The sequence below is a fragment of the Zingiber officinale genome, chromosome 6A (assembly GCF_018446385.1).
Source record: "Zingiber officinale cultivar Zhangliang chromosome 6A, Zo_v1.1, whole genome shotgun sequence".
In the NCBI taxonomy this organism is placed as follows: Eukaryota; Viridiplantae; Streptophyta; class Magnoliopsida; order Zingiberales; family Zingiberaceae; genus Zingiber; species Zingiber officinale.
The window spans coordinates 64,495,999-64,515,929 of record NC_055997.1 but is presented as its reverse complement, the minus strand read 5'-3'; the positions used below and the strand labels follow the sequence as shown (position 1 = coordinate 64,515,929).

General features: G+C 40.5%; 2 protein-coding genes across 2 annotated transcripts in view; both read right to left on the bottom strand.

Annotated features, from left to right (window-relative positions):
- Nucleotides 1–12,951, bottom strand: part of LOC121994859 (brix domain-containing protein ZK795.3-like) — a 44,918-nt gene extending 31,967 nt beyond the window's left edge. The window contains exons 1-6 of the mRNA XM_042548756.1: nt 12,435–12,951; nt 12,037–12,219; nt 11,080–11,136; nt 10,890–10,991; nt 10,407–10,550; nt 10,192–10,298 (exon numbers count right to left, since the gene is read on the bottom strand). Coding sequence (XP_042404690.1) covers nt 10,192–10,298; nt 10,407–10,550; nt 10,890–10,961 — 323 coding nt within the window. The 5' untranslated portion in view covers nt 10,962–10,991; nt 11,080–11,136; nt 12,037–12,219; nt 12,435–12,951. The remainder of the gene's footprint in view (nt 1–10,191; nt 10,299–10,406; nt 10,551–10,889; nt 10,992–11,079; nt 11,137–12,036; nt 12,220–12,434) is intronic.
- A 458-nt stretch (nt 12,952–13,409) lies between these two features.
- LOC121996467 (ankyrin repeat-containing protein At2g01680-like) lies at nt 13,410–17,765 on the bottom strand. Its single transcript, XM_042550456.1, has 3 exons — nt 16,768–17,765; nt 16,149–16,690; nt 13,410–15,979 (listed from the first exon to the last, which is right to left on the bottom strand). The coding sequence occupies exons 1-3, from the start codon at nt 17,720–17,722 to the stop codon at nt 15,164–15,166; spliced, it is 2,313 nt and encodes a 770-aa protein (XP_042406390.1). The 5' UTR covers nt 17,723–17,765; the 3' UTR covers nt 13,410–15,163.
- Between the last annotated feature and the right edge of the window lie 2,166 nt (nt 17,766–19,931).

The window sequence follows — 19,931 nt, the reverse complement described above, 5'->3', positions numbered from 1 at the left end:
GATTCATCGATCGATCCCAGAGCCTTCTGTTCGCGACAGAAATTGCTGGATCGATCGGCGGATCGATCCAGACGCCTACTGCTCGCGAGACCAGGTGCCCAATCGATCCTTCGATCGATTGGAAACTCTCGAATCGATCAGCTGATCGATTAGAGTTTCTGATTTCGTGCCCAAGGGCCTGATTTCAGCACTGATGCGTGCCAAAGCCTTTACACAACCCTATAAAAGCGAAAGGAAACATTCTACGGGGTAATGGCTAACATACTAAACATGATTAAGGCATAGAATGTTAATTCATGGCATGTAAACACATGGAAACCAAAACTAACAAGGTTTTAAACTGTTCTCTTGTTAACTAACAGAAACATAAGATAACGCTTGCTATAAGTACTAATGCATACTGAAAATGTTCTAATGCATAATAGAATAAAACTAGATCCCTAGGATCTTTATTCCAATTCCTTCCACACACATCTTGATCTGCATTGACCTCCAGCCTCCGCTAGTCCATCTTTCCTTTACCCTTATCTGCAGTATAAGGAAAAATAGAATCTGTAAGCTTAAAGCTTAGTAAGAAATCATCTACCTCACAAAATCATGCATTCGATGCAGTATGCTTTTAAATCATGCTATTTGAAAATATGTACTGAACTTACTAAGACATGGTATACTGAAATCATAAGGCATAACATATAAGCATGGCATAAGCACTGAATCATGGCAAAGCAACCAAATGAACACTGAACTGAATATAGTCTAAACTAACTGAAACTGAATCTGTAACTGGAAACAAGCTCAACTAGCATAACTGATTTTGAGCTTTGAAATCTAATACATAATAAGTGAAAATACTAAACATGCTGTTGGGCCCGGCATCTGTATTTCTGTCACGCATCCCTACTAGATCCGGGGTTGCAAGTCCCGAATTTAGCAGGGTTGTCTAGGCTATCTGAACCTAGGGACGACTGTGGGAGTCCAACCCAATGAATATCTAATCCAGTACAGTGCCACTGAAAATAAAATACTGATATCTATAGCTAACTGATATAACATGCTGTTTCTAGGTTATCTAAACCTAGAGCTAGGTTGTCTGAACCTAGAGGCGACTGTGGGAGCCCACCCATTGGACCGTAGTCCCATACAGCTAAAATAAACTGATTTGCTGTTTTAAACGCTTCTAATGCATTTGACTGTAGTATTAAAATGCCTAAATTGCATTTTTACGGATCTAGTTATTTTATCGAACACTTAGTGTGCCCCAACTCTCCTCTTTATTAGGGAGACCACCTTTAGGCACCCGACAACGCCTACAACCCCAACTGAAGAGGGTAGGCGTGTCCGGCCCATCTAAAGGTGCTCAACTAAATCCCTAAATCTGAGAGGAGGGTTGAAACACCCTACATGTCAACAAAATCTGCATATTACTAAACTAATGCATAGAAAATCCAAACGGAGCTATTATACTGCAGGTGAGGGGTTTCTTACCTCTTGATCGTAATTTCTTACGATTCTATTCGCTAGAGTTCCGGTGGAGGTGATCCTCTCGACGATCCGATCACGTCTTCGCGTTCCTCTCGCGGAGAAGAACCTCTTTCGTGTTGGAGTCGTCGCCGGAAGGTGAACCGATGGACCTTGGGCTTGGTGTGCCGTGCATGAGGAAGAGGAGAAGAAGAGGGGCGCCGGCGTGAGGGTTTGAGAGGGGAAGGTGCCGAACCAAAATAAAAATAACCCAACTCCAACTTAAGTTTATTATTTATATTAAGTGGTTTAATGAACCCAACTCTAATATAAATATATTTGGTTCTCCTTTCTTTCAGCACGGCCCTGGGTTCACCGGTTACTAAACTTATCCGTAAACCATAGGTCTCGGGTTCGATTCCCGCCTAAGCTATTTTACTGTTCTAATTATTTTGCTACTTCGCTACTCGGAAAATTCGGAAAATATCTAAAAATTCCAAAAAAATCATCATATTTCTAAAACAATTTGAGAATTTTCGGCTTTACAATCCCCATACCTTATAAAAGTTCGTCCCGAACTTAAAATAATTCTGGTATGCTGGCCTCTGCCTCCCAAGTCGCCTCTGCTGCGGTGTGATTTTGTCACCGACTTTGACTAATGGTACTTCCTTGTTCCGTAATTTCTTTATCGCGGTCTATTATCCGAATAGCCGATCGTCATAGCCGAGATCATCACTGACTGCACTAACCGGGCTCAACCACCGGTGGCGTCGAATATGCTTCTTCAAAGATGGAGACATGAAATACGTGGACTGACATCTCCGAGGTAGCTCTAGCTCATATGCTACCTTGCCCACTCTCTTCGTGATAGGGTATGGTCCCACATATCCGGGAGCTAGCTTGCCCTTCTTCCTAAAACGCATGACTCCCTTCATGGGAGCTACTCGAGGAAAACTGTATCCCCAACCGAAAACTCTAGGGGTCTCGTCGTGTATCGGCATAGCTTTTCGCGGCTCTGTGCTGTCTCTATCCTCTGGCGAATCTGCTGTATGCGCCACTAGATCTGTCTGAAGCTCTAGCTCCTTCGCTCACCACTCTCATACCAACAGATTGGTGATCCGCACCTCCGCCCATAGAGTGCCTCATAAGGTGTCATGCCGATAGTGGCACGATAACCGTTGTTGTATGCAAATTCCGCTAAGCTCGGATATTTGCACCAACTTCCTCAAGTCTAGGGCACACGCCGAGCATATCTTCGAGTGCACGATTTACTCGCCTCCGACCATCCGTCGAGGATGGAAGGTCAGGTCAATTTCAATTGGTGCCCATCGATCTGTATACACCCCGAGTGTGATGTGAATCTCTCTCGAAATGATGGTTCGTGGGACTCCATGTAGTCCGACGATCTCCTGAAGATACAACCGAGCTAGCTTCTCACGGAGTAGGATATCTTGATAGCTAAAAGGTGGGCTGATTTAGTCGCCGACTATTACCGAGATGGCATCAAAACCATTTGTGGTTCTGGGTAGCCCTACTATAAAGTCCATCGAGATATCCTCCCACTTCCATTCTGGAATCTGTATAGGCTGCAGAACTCCTCCTGGTCGCTGATGTTCTGCCTTGACCCTCTGACAGGTGAGGCAGATGCTAACATATCTGGCGATGTCTCGCTTCATCCCGGGCCACCAAAAACGTTTCTTCAGGTCTTGATACATTTTGGTGGAGCCTGGATGCATCGCATAGGGAGTCCTGTGAGCCTCATCTAAAATCTGCCTCCGTAGCTCCTCCCGATCTGGAACACAGAGTCTGTCACCAAAATACAACACCCCACTGTCGGACACTCTGAATTCTCTACTTTCTGATTCTGTTAGCCCTTGCTTGATTTTCTGAATTTCAGGGTCCTGATCCTGAGCTGACTGAATATCACCAAGCAAGGTAGACTCTAAGGTCATAGTAGAGAGCTGTCCGACGATGAGTTCGAGACCAAAATCCGCGATCTCCTTCTGTAGGGGTGGTGACATGGTTGCTAGAGATAATAAGGTAGCGCTGGATTTCCTGCTAAGTGCATCTGCTACCCTATTGGCTTTCCCCGGTGGTAGAGGATGTCTATGTCATAATCTTTGACTAGCTCTAGCTACCTGCGCTGTCGCATATTCAGATCCTTCTGAGTGAAGAAGTACTTCAGACTCTGATGATCAGGATACGGCGAGCACCGAGATCCACACAAGTAATGTCTCCAAATTTTGAGAGCGAACACTACTGCTGCAAGCTCAAGATCATGAGTAGGGTAGTTCTTCTCATAATCCTTGAGTTGTCGGAGGCATAGGCGATTACCTTGCCATCTTGCATCAAGACTGCCCTAATCCCAATTTAGAGGCGCCACTATATATATCAAAGCTGTCCATTGTCAGAATAGGTGCACTAGTCAATCTCCTCTTGAGTTCACTGAAGCTGTCCACCGAAATTTCTTGTTCTTCCCGGTGAGAGCTGGGGAGGCTATCTCGAGAAGTCCTCTACAAACTTTCAGTAATATCCTGCTAATCCCGTAAAGCTCCCGATCTCATGCTCCTAGGTCTCCTCCATTTATCGCTTCTATCTTGCCGGATCTACCATAATACCATCCTTTGAGATTACGTGACCAGGAAGGACACCGATTTAGCCAAAACTCACATTTCATGAACTTGGCATAAAGCTGGTTTGCTCAAGGGTCTGCAATACTAGTCTCAGGTGCTCGAGTGTTCTTCTGAGTTCTAGTAGATAAGAATGTCATCGATAAACACAATAACAAACTTATCTAAATACTCCCCGAATACCCTGCTCATGAGATCCATGAATGTAGTGGAGCATTCCAAAAGGCATAACTACGAACTCGTAATGTCCGAATCTGTCCGAATGCCGTCTTCGATATATCACCCTCCTTGACTCGACTTGGTGATATCCCGATCCGAGGTCAATTTTGAGAACACCGCCGCTCCCTTTAGTTGGTCGAACAAGTCATCTATTCGGGAAGAGGATACCTTCGATCGTGACTGATTCAGGCTCGTAGTCTATACATACCGCATGCTTCCATCCTTCTTCTTCACGAATAGCAGCGCCCCCACGGTGAGTGACTAGGGCGATGAAGCCCTTGTCAAGTAGCTCCTGTAGTTGCTCATGAAGTTCCTTCAGCCATGCGGTAGAGGGCTTTGGAAATAGGGTTGGTGCTGGGGAAGAGCTCTATCTCAAATTCAATCTCCCGGTCTGGTGCTAGGCTGGTAACTCTTCAGGACTGCTGGGTAGTCATATACAACTCGGACCTCTGCTAGCTGGTCCTCGTCCGGCTGGTGTTGACTACATGTGCTAGGTACCCACATCCCGAATCCATCAACTTCGTGTCTTCATAGCGAAATTTTCCGGCTTTTCTCTTTGGTTCTCCGATGTACTCGCTTGGGTTGGAATACGACTTCGCTTACGGCACTCTGGAAGCACCGATTTGATCGTAAAGTCCATCCCAAGAATGACGTCGAGTCGTTTCAGCAGGATCGATCACGTAAGAGTTCCTGCGCTATAATGACCGCACCGCCTCGAGCCGCGTGGATGCCATGACCTCTCCCGAAGGTAGTGCCGTCGAAAACCGAGTACCTCGGGGGTATTTCTAATTTCTCGGAGAACACCGCTATATATGAACGGGTTCAAATAGAACAGTAGCACTATTTGTAAAATGCTAATCGACTGTGACGACTGTCGAGACATTTGCTACGTCCTCTCTCGTGAGTGAGTAGATCCTCGCGTTAGCCGTAGCCGGGGCTTCCAATCGGCCCCGGCGATAAGTGGACCTTCTAGAGCGGCTGCATCCGATGTAGCCGGCTGGCCGGCATACTGGATCTGCTGTGGCCGAGGAAGACCGGTCTTGTTCGGCCACTGGCCATGTGCCTTCTTGTCCACATTCAAGCATCCTCGTGTGCCCTTGCGACAAACCCCGGATGGAATTTCCCACAAGTGGCACACTTTGGATAATCGGGACACTTGCTAGATGGTCCTCCTTTTGAGTCACTCCACGATTTGCGCTTGCTGTTGGAGTTAGAGCTGTGGCCTTGCTATTTTGAGTGTGAGAGTTTCCTTGGCCCTTGGACTCGAGGAGGCTTGCTGCTGATGCTCTGGTAATGCTCTGTGGTCAAGGCACCGCTCACTAACTCCTCCGTGGTTTGTGGCTATGATGCCACCACCACGCTCATCGCTATCTCGGCCTCGTGATCTTGAGCATTAACCCGATCCGTTCCTTTTCCGCGCCGATTAGGCATGACGAGCCAACTGTTGAATTTCTTCACGCCTTCCTCAACTGAGAGGTTGCCCTGACTCGTCGTAGTGGCGGTTTGTAACCCGATATGAAAGAACTCCTCAAAGAATTCTTTCTCAAAGTCGGCCCATGTCATCCGGTTCACCGGGCGCTTCGATTCTTTCCACCACATGCGTGCGTCTCCTGTCAGGCTAAGGAGGCACACTTCACCTTCTCGTGTTCTGGCCATCCAGAAGCTCCATCGCTCTCCAGTGTTTGAACCAGGCTTGTGCATCCCATGGTTCACTAGCGCCGAGAAGTTCTCTGGCTCTCTGCCACTGGATCGGATAGGCTTCCTTTCTTGGCTCAGTTGCGGGGGCTACTGGTGCTGTAGGCTGGAATGGTGGAACCTCTAAGACTTCGGAGTCGTCAGGTTCGGTTCTGGGGTGACCTGTGATTAGCCTTTAAGGTGGCTATTTCTGTTCACCTGTCAGAATCGAGCCACCAAGGTCAGAAGGTCCGGAGGAGGCACCGAACCGCCTCTTCTTGGGGCTCGAGCTAGTACCCTAGTCAAGGCCCTCGTGCCATTTCTAAAGACATAGAGAACATAGGTATAACTAACACTATCACGGTTATCTAACTACTGATATCATGTTTAAACTATCACATACTAACAAGCAGTATGTATATAAACATGAACTGTAATAATAAACAAGAAGCATAAATAAAGTAGAGGTGTTCTTACTTGGAAGCTGCAGGTACAATGCTGATGTGTGTGTAGGAAGTATGGAACTTGGCTCTGATACCACTCTGTAACGACCCGCCTTCCACCACTAGGCTGTAAGGCTGATCGTCACATTATGCTGTGCTAAACTATTCCCTGACCATTTACTAAGTCTAGATGCGGAAGCTGTACTAATTAAAATTTGTTTAACTACTGACATTTCTTGATTCTATACATGCTAAGGGAGGTAAACTAACTACTCATAACATGTTTTACCTTCCCCATGGCCAAGGAACTGAACTTAGACACTTCCCCGCTGATACCAGACCCACGGATCGATTGGAATAGTCGGATCGATCCAGTGATCGATCCAGCCGGCTACTGTATGCGGGACATAGGTTGGATCGATCCAGTAATCGATCCAGCATGCTACTGTGCCCGGGACGATAACTTGGATCGATCGGCTGATCGATCCAAGCTGGTCAATCGATTCATCGATCGATCCCAGAGCCTTCTGTTCGCGACAGAAATTGCTGGATCGATCGGCGGATCGATCCAGACGCCTACTGCTCGCGAGACCAGGTGCCCAATCGATCCTTCGATCGATTGGAAACTCTCGAATCGATCAGCTGATCGATTAGAGTTTCTGATTTCGTGCCCAAGGGCCTGATTTCAGCACTGATGCGTGCCAAAGCCTTTACACAACCCTATAAAAGCGAAAGGAAACATTCTACGGGGTAATGGCTAACATACTAAACATGATTAAGGCATAGAATGTTAATTCATGGCATGTAAACACATGGAAACCAAAACTAACAAGGTTTTAAACTGTTCTCTTGTTAACTAACAGAAACATAAGATAACGCTTGCTATAAGTACTAATGCATACTGAAAATGTTCTAATGCATAATAGAATAAAACTAGATCCCTAGGATCTTTATTCCAATTCCTTCCACACACATCTTGATCTGCATTGACCTCCAGCCTCCGCTAGTCCATCTTTCCTTTACCCTTATCTGCAGTATAAGGAAAAATAGAATCTGTAAGCTTAAAGCTTAGTAAGAAACCATCTACCTCACAAAATCATGCATTCGATGCAGTATGCTTTTAAATCATGCTATTTGAAAATATGTACTGAACTTACTAAGACATGGTATACTGAAATCATAAGGCATAACATATAAGCATGGCATAAGCACTGAATCATGGCAAAGCAACCAAATGAACACTGAACTGAATATAGTCTAAACTAACTGAAACTGAATCTGTAACTGGAAACAAACTCAACTAGCATAACTGATTTTGAGCTTTGAAATCTAATACATAATAAGTGAAAATACTAAACATGCTGTTGGGCCCGGCAACTGTACTTGCTGTGCGCGCATCCCTACTAGATCCGGGGTTGCAAGTCCCGAATTTAGCAGGGTTGTCTAGGCTATCGACTGTGGGAGTCCAACCCAATGGATATCTAATCCAGTACAGTGCCACTGAAAATAAAATACTGATATCTATAGCTAACTGATATAACATGCTGTTTCTAGGTTATCTAAACCTAAAGCGAGGTTGTCTGAACCTAGAGGCGACTGTGGGAGCCCACCCATTGGACCGTAGTCCCATACAGCTAAAATAAACTGATTTGTTGTTTTAAACGCTTCTAATGCATTTGACTGTAGTATTAAAATGCCTAAGTTGCATTTTTACGGATCTAGTTATTTTATCGAACACTTAGTGTGCCCCAACTCTCCTCTTTATTAGGGAGACTACCTTTAGGCACCCGACAACGCCTACAACCCCAACTGAAGAGGGTAGGCGTGTCCGGCCCATCTAAAGGTGCTCAACTAAATCCCTAAATCTGAGAGGAGGGTTGAAACACCCTACATGTCAACAAAATCTGCATATTACTAAACTAATGCATAGAAAATCCAAACGGAACTATTATACTGCAGGTGAGGGGTTTCTTACCTCTTGATCGTAATTTCTTACGATTCTATTCGCTAGAGTTCCGGTGGAGGTGATCCTCTCGACGTCTTCGCGTTCCTCTCGTGGAGAAGAACCTCTTTCGTGTTGGAGTCGTCGCCGGAAGGTGAACCGATGGACCTTGGGCTTGGTGTGCCGTGCATGAGGAAGAGGAGAAGAAGAGGGGCGCCGGCGTGAGGGTTTGAGAGGGGAAGGTGCCGAACAAAAATAAAAATAACCCAACTCCAACTTAAGTTTATTATTTATATTAAGTGGTTTAATGAACCCAACTCTAATATAAATATATTTGGTTCTCCTTTCTTTCAGCACGGCCCTTACTAAACTTATCCGTAAACCATAGGTCTCGGGTTCGATTCCCGCCTAAGCTATTTTACGGTTCTAATTATTTTTGCTACTTCCGCTACTCGGAAAATTCCGAAAAAATATCTAAAAATTCCAGAAAAATCATACTGTATTTCTAAAACAGTTTTGAGAATTTTCGGGCTTTACAGGTGGATACCAAGTAAACCAACCTTGTTAGCGTTGTGTGATTTATTTCTGTATTTTCCGCTGCATATCTTTGAAGAAACAAGCAACGCCGAGCACCGAGCGAACGCGACGAGCTATTCACCCCCCCCCTCTAGCTACTTTTGGTCCTAACATGTACAAGCAGAAAGATACAAATAAATAAATTTCACCGAGTCTGAATATCTAAAACACTATAAAAAAAAAAGGTTATTTGCTGAAATATATGCAATTTATAACCTTAGTATTAAACACCATTTCTTCACAAGTTGAATACTGAACTGTAAGCCTTTTTCACTAGAATTATTGCTGATATGGATATCCTTACAAGATTTATAGTTTTGGTCATCAACTAGAGGGGCTATATGTATTTTGTTCGAGTATAAATTTAGTTGTATTTCAAGATAATTAACTATGATGCCTAAATCACATTAGCTGATGACAAATCACCTTCATGCATATAACCTATGAGAATTGTATTGTCACATCAAAATACATCCATGTTTCAACAAAGGTAAGAAAAGAAGCCAAAAAACTTACATGTTGACAACATATTTTCAATCTTGAATACAGGCGCGCGAGAGAGAGAGCGAGAGAAATGTTATGCTGCATATCTTACCTTCCACACGCCACGAGCACCTAAATTTTTTTTTCGATTTAAATTTTTTTTTTTTTTTGCTTAATACTATAACTCAATCCCTAAATCCTAAAAGCAAAATCTTATTGGCATAACCGAGAGTTTAAAAATAATAAAAATCACTGTGAACAATGCTATAAGCATCGCCCACGCTGGGTGCCCAGGATAAAAAAAACTTATATATATATATATAAAAATATATATATATATAGTTTAGTATCTAACATATGAAACTGTTATTTTGTTATTTCTAAATGATTCTAATTTCATCAATCCTACCAATTTGAAATAACCTACTTTAAAATAAAAAAATCATTCAATTCCAATACCAATTTTAACAAGAATGTATAAGAGCTACAACTAATTGCGATTATTTTATCAACTCTTGGAGTAACAATTCTAACACATTATGTGAAATCCATTCATTAGATACATCAAAAAGAGAAAGAATTACTGTTCAAGTGTAGATTTATACATATTGTAGAGTTCACTCGAAAACCACTGCATGATAGATACCCCTTTATCTACACATAAAAATTTTATGTCTAAACATCAGAAAGTAGGGTATGAGTAAAAAGCTTAAACCAGAGTCAGATAATGAAAATCAAAGAATAAATTGTGAAGGCCAAGGAGTGCCTGAATGAGATGTAATCGGACTTGTTGGCAAATGTGATTATTCGTTTAGTTTCAGGTTTAGGCACAGTAAAGAGATGTTTAAGGATGTTTGCAGTCCTTTGACCAAGCTGTAGTTATTCACAATGAAGCAAAACAAGTTTGTACAAAGCTGTAGTTTGTACAGATGTTTCACAAATGTACAAACTACGCTAGATACAAAATTTACTTCTACATACCACATTCAGCAACTCAAAGAATGCAGTTGGACCAAATGGCAAGTGGCAAATGACCAAATTATCAGGCTCACCACGATGTTCATGCACAAAAATAACATCTGTATATTCATGCGCTCGGCAAAACTCAATAATTTCTGAGATCACCTACAGAACAATGTATAACTGTGTCAGTTGATAACAAGAAAATATTTATAAAAACATCCAACAAATAGATACGAATCTCTAACAATATAGATTTTTTTTTATAAAAATGGCACTATGAAGTTTATTTTTTAAACAAGCTTCAAATCATAAAAATGAGGATGACCATGCTATGCAATGGATTCCCATATTCTTAGCGTTAATAAATTTCATCCCACTAACAAAATATCAACAAGTATGGCAAAATAAATGAGTTAATTTGTAAAAAGCAATAACTAAATATAATGACACTTATAAGTGCATGCCTCAGTTTTATACTTACAGAAGAATTGAGGAACATACCTGACTACCACGGTTCATTCTCACTGCGTTGGGAAACACCAATTTTAATTCCAAAATGAATAGCATAATCATGTCAAACTTACGGACAGAGCTTTGATGCTTCTACAAAACAACACCAGGTGAAATATGACTATTGGGAGGGTACATAAACACACTTTAACAAATTGACCAAGACGCTGGCTTGGCTCACGAGATGTAGTCAACAAAATCTTTGGATCCTTTTCTGATGCGGTGGCATACTCATCCTCTATAAAAAAAAAAGAAAAAACATTGATCAGAGTAATCCAAAAGACTAGCAATATGTTTCAAAATTCAATATTCAGCTTTGTACACAATTTTTAAGAGAAAAACAATTATGAAGTAATCAAGAGATAATTTAACAAAAAAAAATACAATGAAAGGATTGAACCTAATATGTTTCAGAATCCAATATTCAACTTTGCACACAATTTTCAGGAGAGGCAATTACAAAGCTATCGAGAAAAAATTCAACAAAAATTACAATGAAAGGACTGAACCTAATATGAATAATTTTCGTTGATATTCAAAGGTATTTTTCTCCTAATTGAATGCACTGAGAGACTCAAGAAGAATATTGAAGAAAAAATGCAGATGACCAAATATTTGAATACTTGAGATAGAAACAACTGTAGCATTTTTCCATTCGATCAAGAATGAAGGAAAGGTAACCACTTCACAAAATCCGCATGAAAGTCTAGTCAATATTGAAGTATAACTTCATACAGAAAATTTGTGGACTATACAGAAGATTTGTGGACTCCAAAAGAATGAAACAAAGAATTTATTGTTCTCAGTCAAGCAGTAACTCAATGTGGATATAAGTTGGATTGGCAAGGCATTGAACAAACTCCAACTCAAGAAGAAACCGCTGGCGACCATCATCAGGATCCTTGTAAGGATTCTTAAGTCTGTAGAAAAATATTGTTTAGCACACGCACCAAAAAAAAAATCAAAACCCTCAAATCATAGAAAACTAGGAAGAAAACACTTGCAGAGAATAGGAATCAGTAGGTTCATCAACATCATCTTTGCTGGAAGCCATTGCTTTTGAGCCCAGATAAGAAACCTATAGCTGGCAGAATTAGGAATCTAGGAAGCAGTCTTATTGTCTAAAATGGATTATTACCAGGCCAAGCTCGTTACAAACCCATCTCTGCTCCTTTGCACTTTGGTGGTCTAACCTAACAGAAGGATAATACTAAAGGATTTCAAAGATATCGACTTGGGGATACCAAGCACTTCACACAAAATTGCAGGAAGATATAACACAAACAAGCACAAGTATTGCTCCACCACGTAGAGTTGATTTCTGCAACAAGCATCCCATAATGAATGAAGAGGCAGTAAAAGAAAAAGCAAGGCAATTTACATAAAATCGCTTAAATATATAATAGTAGCAAAAGCATGAACAAGCTATCCTGAAAATACTAATAGCATGAGTTGAGTTCAGAACGTAAGATCCCAACTCAGAATCTTGAACTACAAGGAAAAAAAAGAAAAATAAAAGCGAGAGCTTTCAATTACCATAAACTTAGTGATTCTGACCAAGAGAACTGTGAGAAGCACAGATCTGGTAGCCCTAGGAGGCATTGAGAGGGGGAATGCTGCTAGGGTTAGTGCCAGTAGCCAGATCTGGGAGCTTGGGTTGCATCTGGTGTCGCCCGCCTCTACCACTCCCATGAGAACTGTGAGAAGCGCAGAGAGAAAGGTCGCGAACAAACCCAGAGAAAGACATTTTGTTAAAATATTCCAGCGGCGAAGAGGAAAGTAGTGGTGGCGTCGCGACGGTATACAGGTGCGATATAGGTTTAGGTTGGGAGGGAAGAGTAAAGTGTTACAAATTTTGGCTAAATATTGGTGGAAAAATTAAATTATTTTATTTTGGTTCATTAACACCACTTTTAACAACGGATTTTTACTATCCGATGTCGTAGATAGAACAAGGAAACTATCATAGGCACTGGGTTTTAAAAACCGCTATTAAAATCGATGTCTATTAATGAAAAAAGGGCACTTATAGACATCGGTTAAAAAAACCGATGTCATGATGCAAATTACTATAACCAATGAAAACCCATTGTAAAAACCCAAAGTTGAAATTGTGCTTAAAGTAAGGTCGTAGCCAAGGATGACATGTGTAACCAAAGATACGAAAGAGAGAGTAATCTGGAAGACAATTATAAAGTCTTTCCAAGGGACACTTATTTTGAAGTAGTAGAGTGGGTAAACGATTGATAAGGTATACTGTGGTTTGGACGACATCATCCTAAAATTTAAGTGGAACCAAGGCATGATTAAGAAGAGCTAAGGCAGTTTCAACCATATGATGATGTTTTCTTTCGGCGAATCCATTTTGTTCAGGAGTATGGGGACAAGAGACTCGATGGATGATGCCAGAGGAAGTAAGATGACGATGAAGTACTTGATACTCTCCACCCCAATCAAAATGAAGGGAGAGGATTTTACGATCAAAATAGCGCTCAACTTGTTTTTAAAAGGTTAAAAAATATCAAAGAGATCAGACTTTCTTTTTATAGGAAAAATCCAATTAAGTAAACTTGCTGAAATTGTTAATAAAAATAACATAATAAAGAAAACCTTGATTAGATAGAATAGGAGCAGGACCCCACACATTAGAGTGAATAATTTCTAAAGGAAAACTAGAAGTGCGAGAACAAGACACAAAAGGTAATTTATGAGATTTTGCTTTCATGCAAGCTTCACATAAATGAGAAGAGGAGACTAAAGAAATTGGAAAACCATACTGGTCAATGATATTCTGGACAACATGTAGAGACAGATGACCAAGACGTGCGTGCCAAGAAAATTTATCAGTGCGTTCTCCAACAAACGCATTAGTATAGGTGGGCTGAAGATAATAAAGACCGTCTTTAATATTTCCTCGGAGTAGAATATTTCTTGTTGTGGGATCCTTCACAAGACAATGATGAGGATGAACTTCAAGGAACACATTATTATCAAGAGCAAATTGACGCACAGAAAGTAATTTTTTGGTGATAGAAGGAACATGAAGAGTGTTGCGCATACGAAAAGTTCGATCACATGAGTAAAAAGATGTATTCCCAATGTGAGTAATTTACAAACCTGAGTCATTACCTATTTGTACCATGTCGGGTCCATCATAAGGTGAAGCTTCTATGAGAATATTATACTCCAGTGTAACATGATGAGTTGCTCCAGAATCTGGATGTCATCTTGGGTTCTCAAGAGTCGATGAAACTATACTTGGAGAGATAGAATATGAGAATATAATGCTCCAGAATGAGATGACTGGGCTGTAGAATGCCAAGAAGGTGGTGGTCGATTTGAAGATGCATGCTCTCCTTATGAAATAGTTGGTTGTCTCAATGCTGCAGGACCACCAGCAAAATTTGAGTCAAATCTTTTAGAACATTGAATACGAATATACCCAGTTCTGAGACAAATTTGACATTTTGTCTGACTATAAGACCAATCAAATCTTCTAGAGCAATGAATACCAGTATGACCAACGATATGACAAGTTTGACATCGGTCTAAACTTTACTTTTGGCCACCTTGATGTCGTTGAGTATCTGACATCGAAATGGATGAAAAGTAGCAGTGATGGAACCCCCGGATTGTCGGTGCCGAAAATGGCAGCAAAGGACGTCAGCGCCGAAATCAGCAGCAAAGAACGTCGACACCGAAATCGGCAGCAAAGGATGTCGGTGCCAAAATTAGCAACAAAGGATGTCGGCGTCGAAATTGACAAAGAACGACAAAGAGACTTTGGAAGAAATCTAGAAGGTAGAGGGCTATTTGCTGGAGATAGAGAAGGATATGAAGAAGAGCTAAACAAAAAAAAGATAGATCCGCTACCTTAGCGGTCCCCCTAGTACCGGCCCTGAAGAAGAGCTAAACAAAGCGGCTATGGTTGTGAGCAGAAGAAATTAAGGAAGATGGAGAAAGCAGATGGAGAAGAAATGAAGGATCATGGCTCTGATACCATGTAGAAAATAATAAATAGAGGAAATAAATAATATAAATTTTTTGATTATATTATTATTAAAAGCCAATAGGTTTATTTATATAAGTTGTCTAAAACCATAAAGGAAAGACTAAATATGACATACAATCGTAAACATAGTAATATAATAGACTTGAAAATATTATTTTTTACTATTTGATTAATATCGATATGAATTGTGATGTCAAATATAATAAATCTCAATTGATTGAAATCAATTAGAGATTATTTTCCATTATTGTTATTAGATTGGGGAGTTCCTAATGGTTGTTGGCGAAGGTGGTAGCGAAAGTATTTGCGAAGATGATGGCGAAGGTGAAGGTATTTGCGAAGCTGATGGCGAAAGTGCTTGGGCCGGCTGTGAGTTGTGGGGTGTTGTAAATTTCATGTGATCAAAGGTCTGAGATCTAATAAATTCCCGTTGTAATATCCTCAAATGCACTGACTTAGAATTCCCACCTGTAGCAGGATCTCGGTTAACCCTCTTCTGACCCAACGAGTAACCTAACTTCATCTTTAAGTAGCCCGAGGAATGCCGATAAGCAACGAGAATGGCAACCAATGGCGGACTGCAAACTATTAGGATCACAAGAATTGCAACCCACTCAGAGTCGGGCCCAACGACAGAGTACACGCCGGTAGCAAATGCCACACTGAGGGAGCCAACTGCAACCCACACTAACTTCATTGCAGTCATAAGGGACTGCAACCGGACATCATGATCTAGAGAACCAGAATATATCAGTACGAGTGCTACTGTGATGGAGCTAGCCATGGCTAAGGTGTCTGAGATCAAGAATGCCTTGAAGGCAGCTCTGCTCGATAGAATGGCCATCCCTTCATCTGATCCAGAATCGTTCCTGTATCCTCCTGGTAAGGTGAATGCAGCTGCGAAGGTGACTGTTGCGATGAGCACAGCAACGATAGCAAGATTGTTGGTCAATGCTCGATACCGATCTATTTCTTCATCTTGACTTTTCCGCATGTGGTTTCTTATGTGATCGACTCGTTGCGGACTGAAACGCGAACCGTATGAGATTAAATCTGTCATAATGTTATACTGCAAAACCAAAGAAAATAGTTGTTATATCAGACAAAGCAATCTGAAACCTGTAACTGAATATTTAGAGAGTAAGAGAACGCTTAAATGGAACTCATAATTAAAATAGAAACTGGAAGATAACCATTATATTACCTTGTGAATTACATATGAAATGATGAACACTTACCATCCGAAGGCTGACTCCTGTTCTGAAATTCAAGGAAGCAAGGTCGACCGGTGTGAAACCTGAGCTGTTCATGAGGGCAGAGTTCGCGATTCGACTGCTTAACAACACTCGAATCATCTTCTGGTCTTTTGCAAGAACCGCAAGATGCAAAGGCGTGTTTCCTACACGATCTTGTTCATTGAGGAGCTCTTTGGCCGAGGGAGAAGAATTGAGAACGTACTCCACCACATTTAGATTCTTCTTCTTGACGGCCACATGAACAAAGTTGCGTCCTTTGTTATTCTTCTGTTCCAAGGCATCAGGGCAACGCACCAAAATCTCCTCGATCATGTTCCGGTCGCCTACACTTGCTGCGATGTGGATGATGGCGAAACCATGTTCGTCCTTCATGTAACCTGCAGTGGCATCTCGTTCCAGAAGCAACCGCAGCATGGCAACATCTCCCTGGGCCGCTGCAAAGTGAAGCGGAGTGCTTTTGGAGTCTTCATCTTGATGTCTCAGACACGAAGGAATATTCTTGTCTAGTATCATATTTGTTATTTCTGTCGACAGTAAACAACTCAGAAATCGATATCTAATCAATCTTAATTGATTTTGAGGTAGGAAGTAATTAACTCACTGTGGCTTCTAAGTACAGCAGCGTGTAGTGCCATCTGACCACGAGGCCCTTCGTGCGAGACTTCTTCGTCGGAGACTGCCAGTATTTTCTCCACAATATCTGGCAAATCCCTCTCGGCCGCCATGTAGAGCGCAGAAACCCAATATCGGTTGGTCATGGTCGCCAGTTTGGGAGCCGACGACAGAAGCCGTTCCACAACAGAGACATGGCCACCTATGATCGCCGCATGTAGGGCGGTGTTCCCGATCTTGTTGTCCATCAGCATCCCGTCTTTCTCAACACCATCAGATGGTGGCCGAGGGGGCTTCTTGCGCATCATCCGACGGTGCACAAGATTGACCAAAGGAGGCCGCCGTTCCACAACAGAGACATGGCCACGGATGGTTGCCGCATTTAGGTCGGTGTTCCCGATTTCGCTGTCCATCGACATCCCGTCTTCCTCAACACCATCAGATGACGGCCGATGGTGCTCCTTGAGGATCCCAGGGGGCACACTCTCGGGAGCGGCACACGGAAGCCGTTCCACAACAGAGACATGTCCACCGATGGTTGCCGCATGTCGGGCGGTGTTCCCGATTTCGTTGTCCATCGGCATCCCGTCTTCCTCAACACCACCAGATGACGGCCGGTGGTGCTGCCTAAGTCGCTCATGTCGCTCGATGAAAAGATTCACTATATCGAGATGGCCGGCGGCCGACGCCAAGTGCAGGGGCGTATCTCCGCTCTCGTTGGGCAGCTGGAGGAGGGAAGGCTCCTCTAGCTCGCTCACTTTCCTGGCGATCTGCACATAGCCGTGCTTTGCGGCGATGTGCAGCGCCGAGTTGCCATCGATGGTAACCTTGCCAAGGCGCATCTTGTCTGTTCGAATAACTCCTTCAATGAATGTTGCATCTCCGGAGGTTGCTGCCTTCCACAATTCCGGGTCCATGATATCGTTGCTCCTCCCTTCCTCCATGGCCTCAATTAAATATTACACTTTAATTGGCATATTGTTGGTCTATCCTCCGCATATGTATATAGAGTCACTTGGCCTGAAGTCCTGTTGCAAGTCTTTCCCAAGTCTTGCGCAGGAACTTTCCACGAAGGTGATGGGGAACAGAAATTCTAGTTAATTAAGATTAATTATACATGTCGGTAGCACTTGATATAATTATTGTTTTTATATATATTACAGTTTATCAATTTTACGTATAAATAATATAAACGAAACACATTCACATCAGTTACATAAAAAAAATCATTTTAAATGAGACGATTATCTCGTTTGGAATAGGGCGGTCGAAAGCAAACATGATTGGCTGTGTATTTTTTGCATTCATTATTTTTCATAAAAATAAACATGTCTTTGTCTCAACATTTGTTCAATTCCATTAGGAATCTAATTTGTCCATAGTAAATGATGTAGCTCAAGTAAAAACAGATTGATTTATTTATGAAGAAAAGTATCTTGGATTATTGCTAATCAGTCAATAAGTTAAACTAGCTTTATAAATATATCCTCAGTATTAACATAAAAATTTAAAATATTTATATTTTAATAAAAAAATTTAATAATTTCAATTAGTCTCATTGAAATTTCTCACTGATTACCAAGATAAATCAGAAAGTGTGTGCGACAACCAACTAACCTCCTTTGATTGCGAAATTCTTAGGTCGTAGTTGGGAATTGAACCGTAAATATTTGGATGATAATTTAGATATCTTACCATGACATCATGCTTAGAACTATATTTTAATAAACAAATCAATAGGAAATATAGTCTATCTCCACAAATGGGACTAAACTTAAACATCCGTATTCTAAAAAATTAAAATTATCATTGTAATTTTTTCAATCATAGTAAGCCTAGCTGATAAAAAAATTTAAATTTAATCCAAAATAAATTTTATTTTGTAAATAATTAACTTAGGATGTAAATTAAAAATTAACTTTAGTCAGTGAATTAAAAAATATTTATTGTTCAAATTTATTCTATATTTTTTCTAAAAACACATTCAAAATTCGATATAAGAGGAATTTTATTTTTAAAATTTTATCATTCAAATTTGATAAAAATTATGCACTAAAATTATGGGCAGTAATTTTAATAAATAAAAAACTAATTTACTGATTAACATTTTAGCCTGCAATTTTATTAAATTTGGATGGTAGATAAAAATTTTATAATTGAACTTTCTATAATTGTTATACTCTCACTCCTTAACAACACAAAAAAAAACGACTTAATTCTACAAAATTTAAGGACAAATATTTTTCATCCTAAATCGATAACAAATTTAGTGACAAAAAAAAAATATATTCTAAATTCATAACGAACTCTGCAACTAAATATTTTCATCCTAGTATAAGTAACAAATACTATTGTATTGTAAAATTCATTATCAAATTGTAACGAAATTAAATTTCTATTCCAAATTTTACAACAAATAAAATATTCATGGATAATTTTGTAACGAAAAAAAATTTATTGTAAATTTTATGATGAATTAATAATTTATTGTATATTTTAGGATGAATTAAAAATTAATCATAAAAGTTTTAATACTTTAATAAAATTAAATCGGAAATGAATTCAGGATTCACCTATAAGACGAATTCAAAATATATCAAATTCAACACTTACGGTAAACTCATCATATTAATAGTATGGACTCAACACGTACGGTAAAGCACTAGTCATCCATCGTAATATTAGGATTATAATATTAATATTGTCGACTCAACAGGTACGGTAAATTATTGAAGAAGCACTGCTGACCCATCATACTATTAATACGATGGACTTTACACGCCAGCAAAAGCAGTGGTGCAGCTTTTCATTGACCCATCTTACTATTTATGGACTTTACACGCCAGAAGAAGTACTGGTGTCCCATCTTAATACTAGTATGGTCGACTCTACACGCCGGCGAAGAAGAGGGGAAGCACTGGTTCTTCTTGTCCTCTCATTTTCATCTAACAAAGTCTACTTAATTAAGATTAATTATACATGTCGGTAGCACTTGATATAATTATTGTTTTATATATATTACACTTTATCAATTTTACGTATAAATAATATAAACGAAACACTTCCGCAGCAGCTGTCATAAAAAAATATATATAATCGTCCCTTCAAAATGAACTAATGATTAATACATAAATTATTACCATAATAAAATTT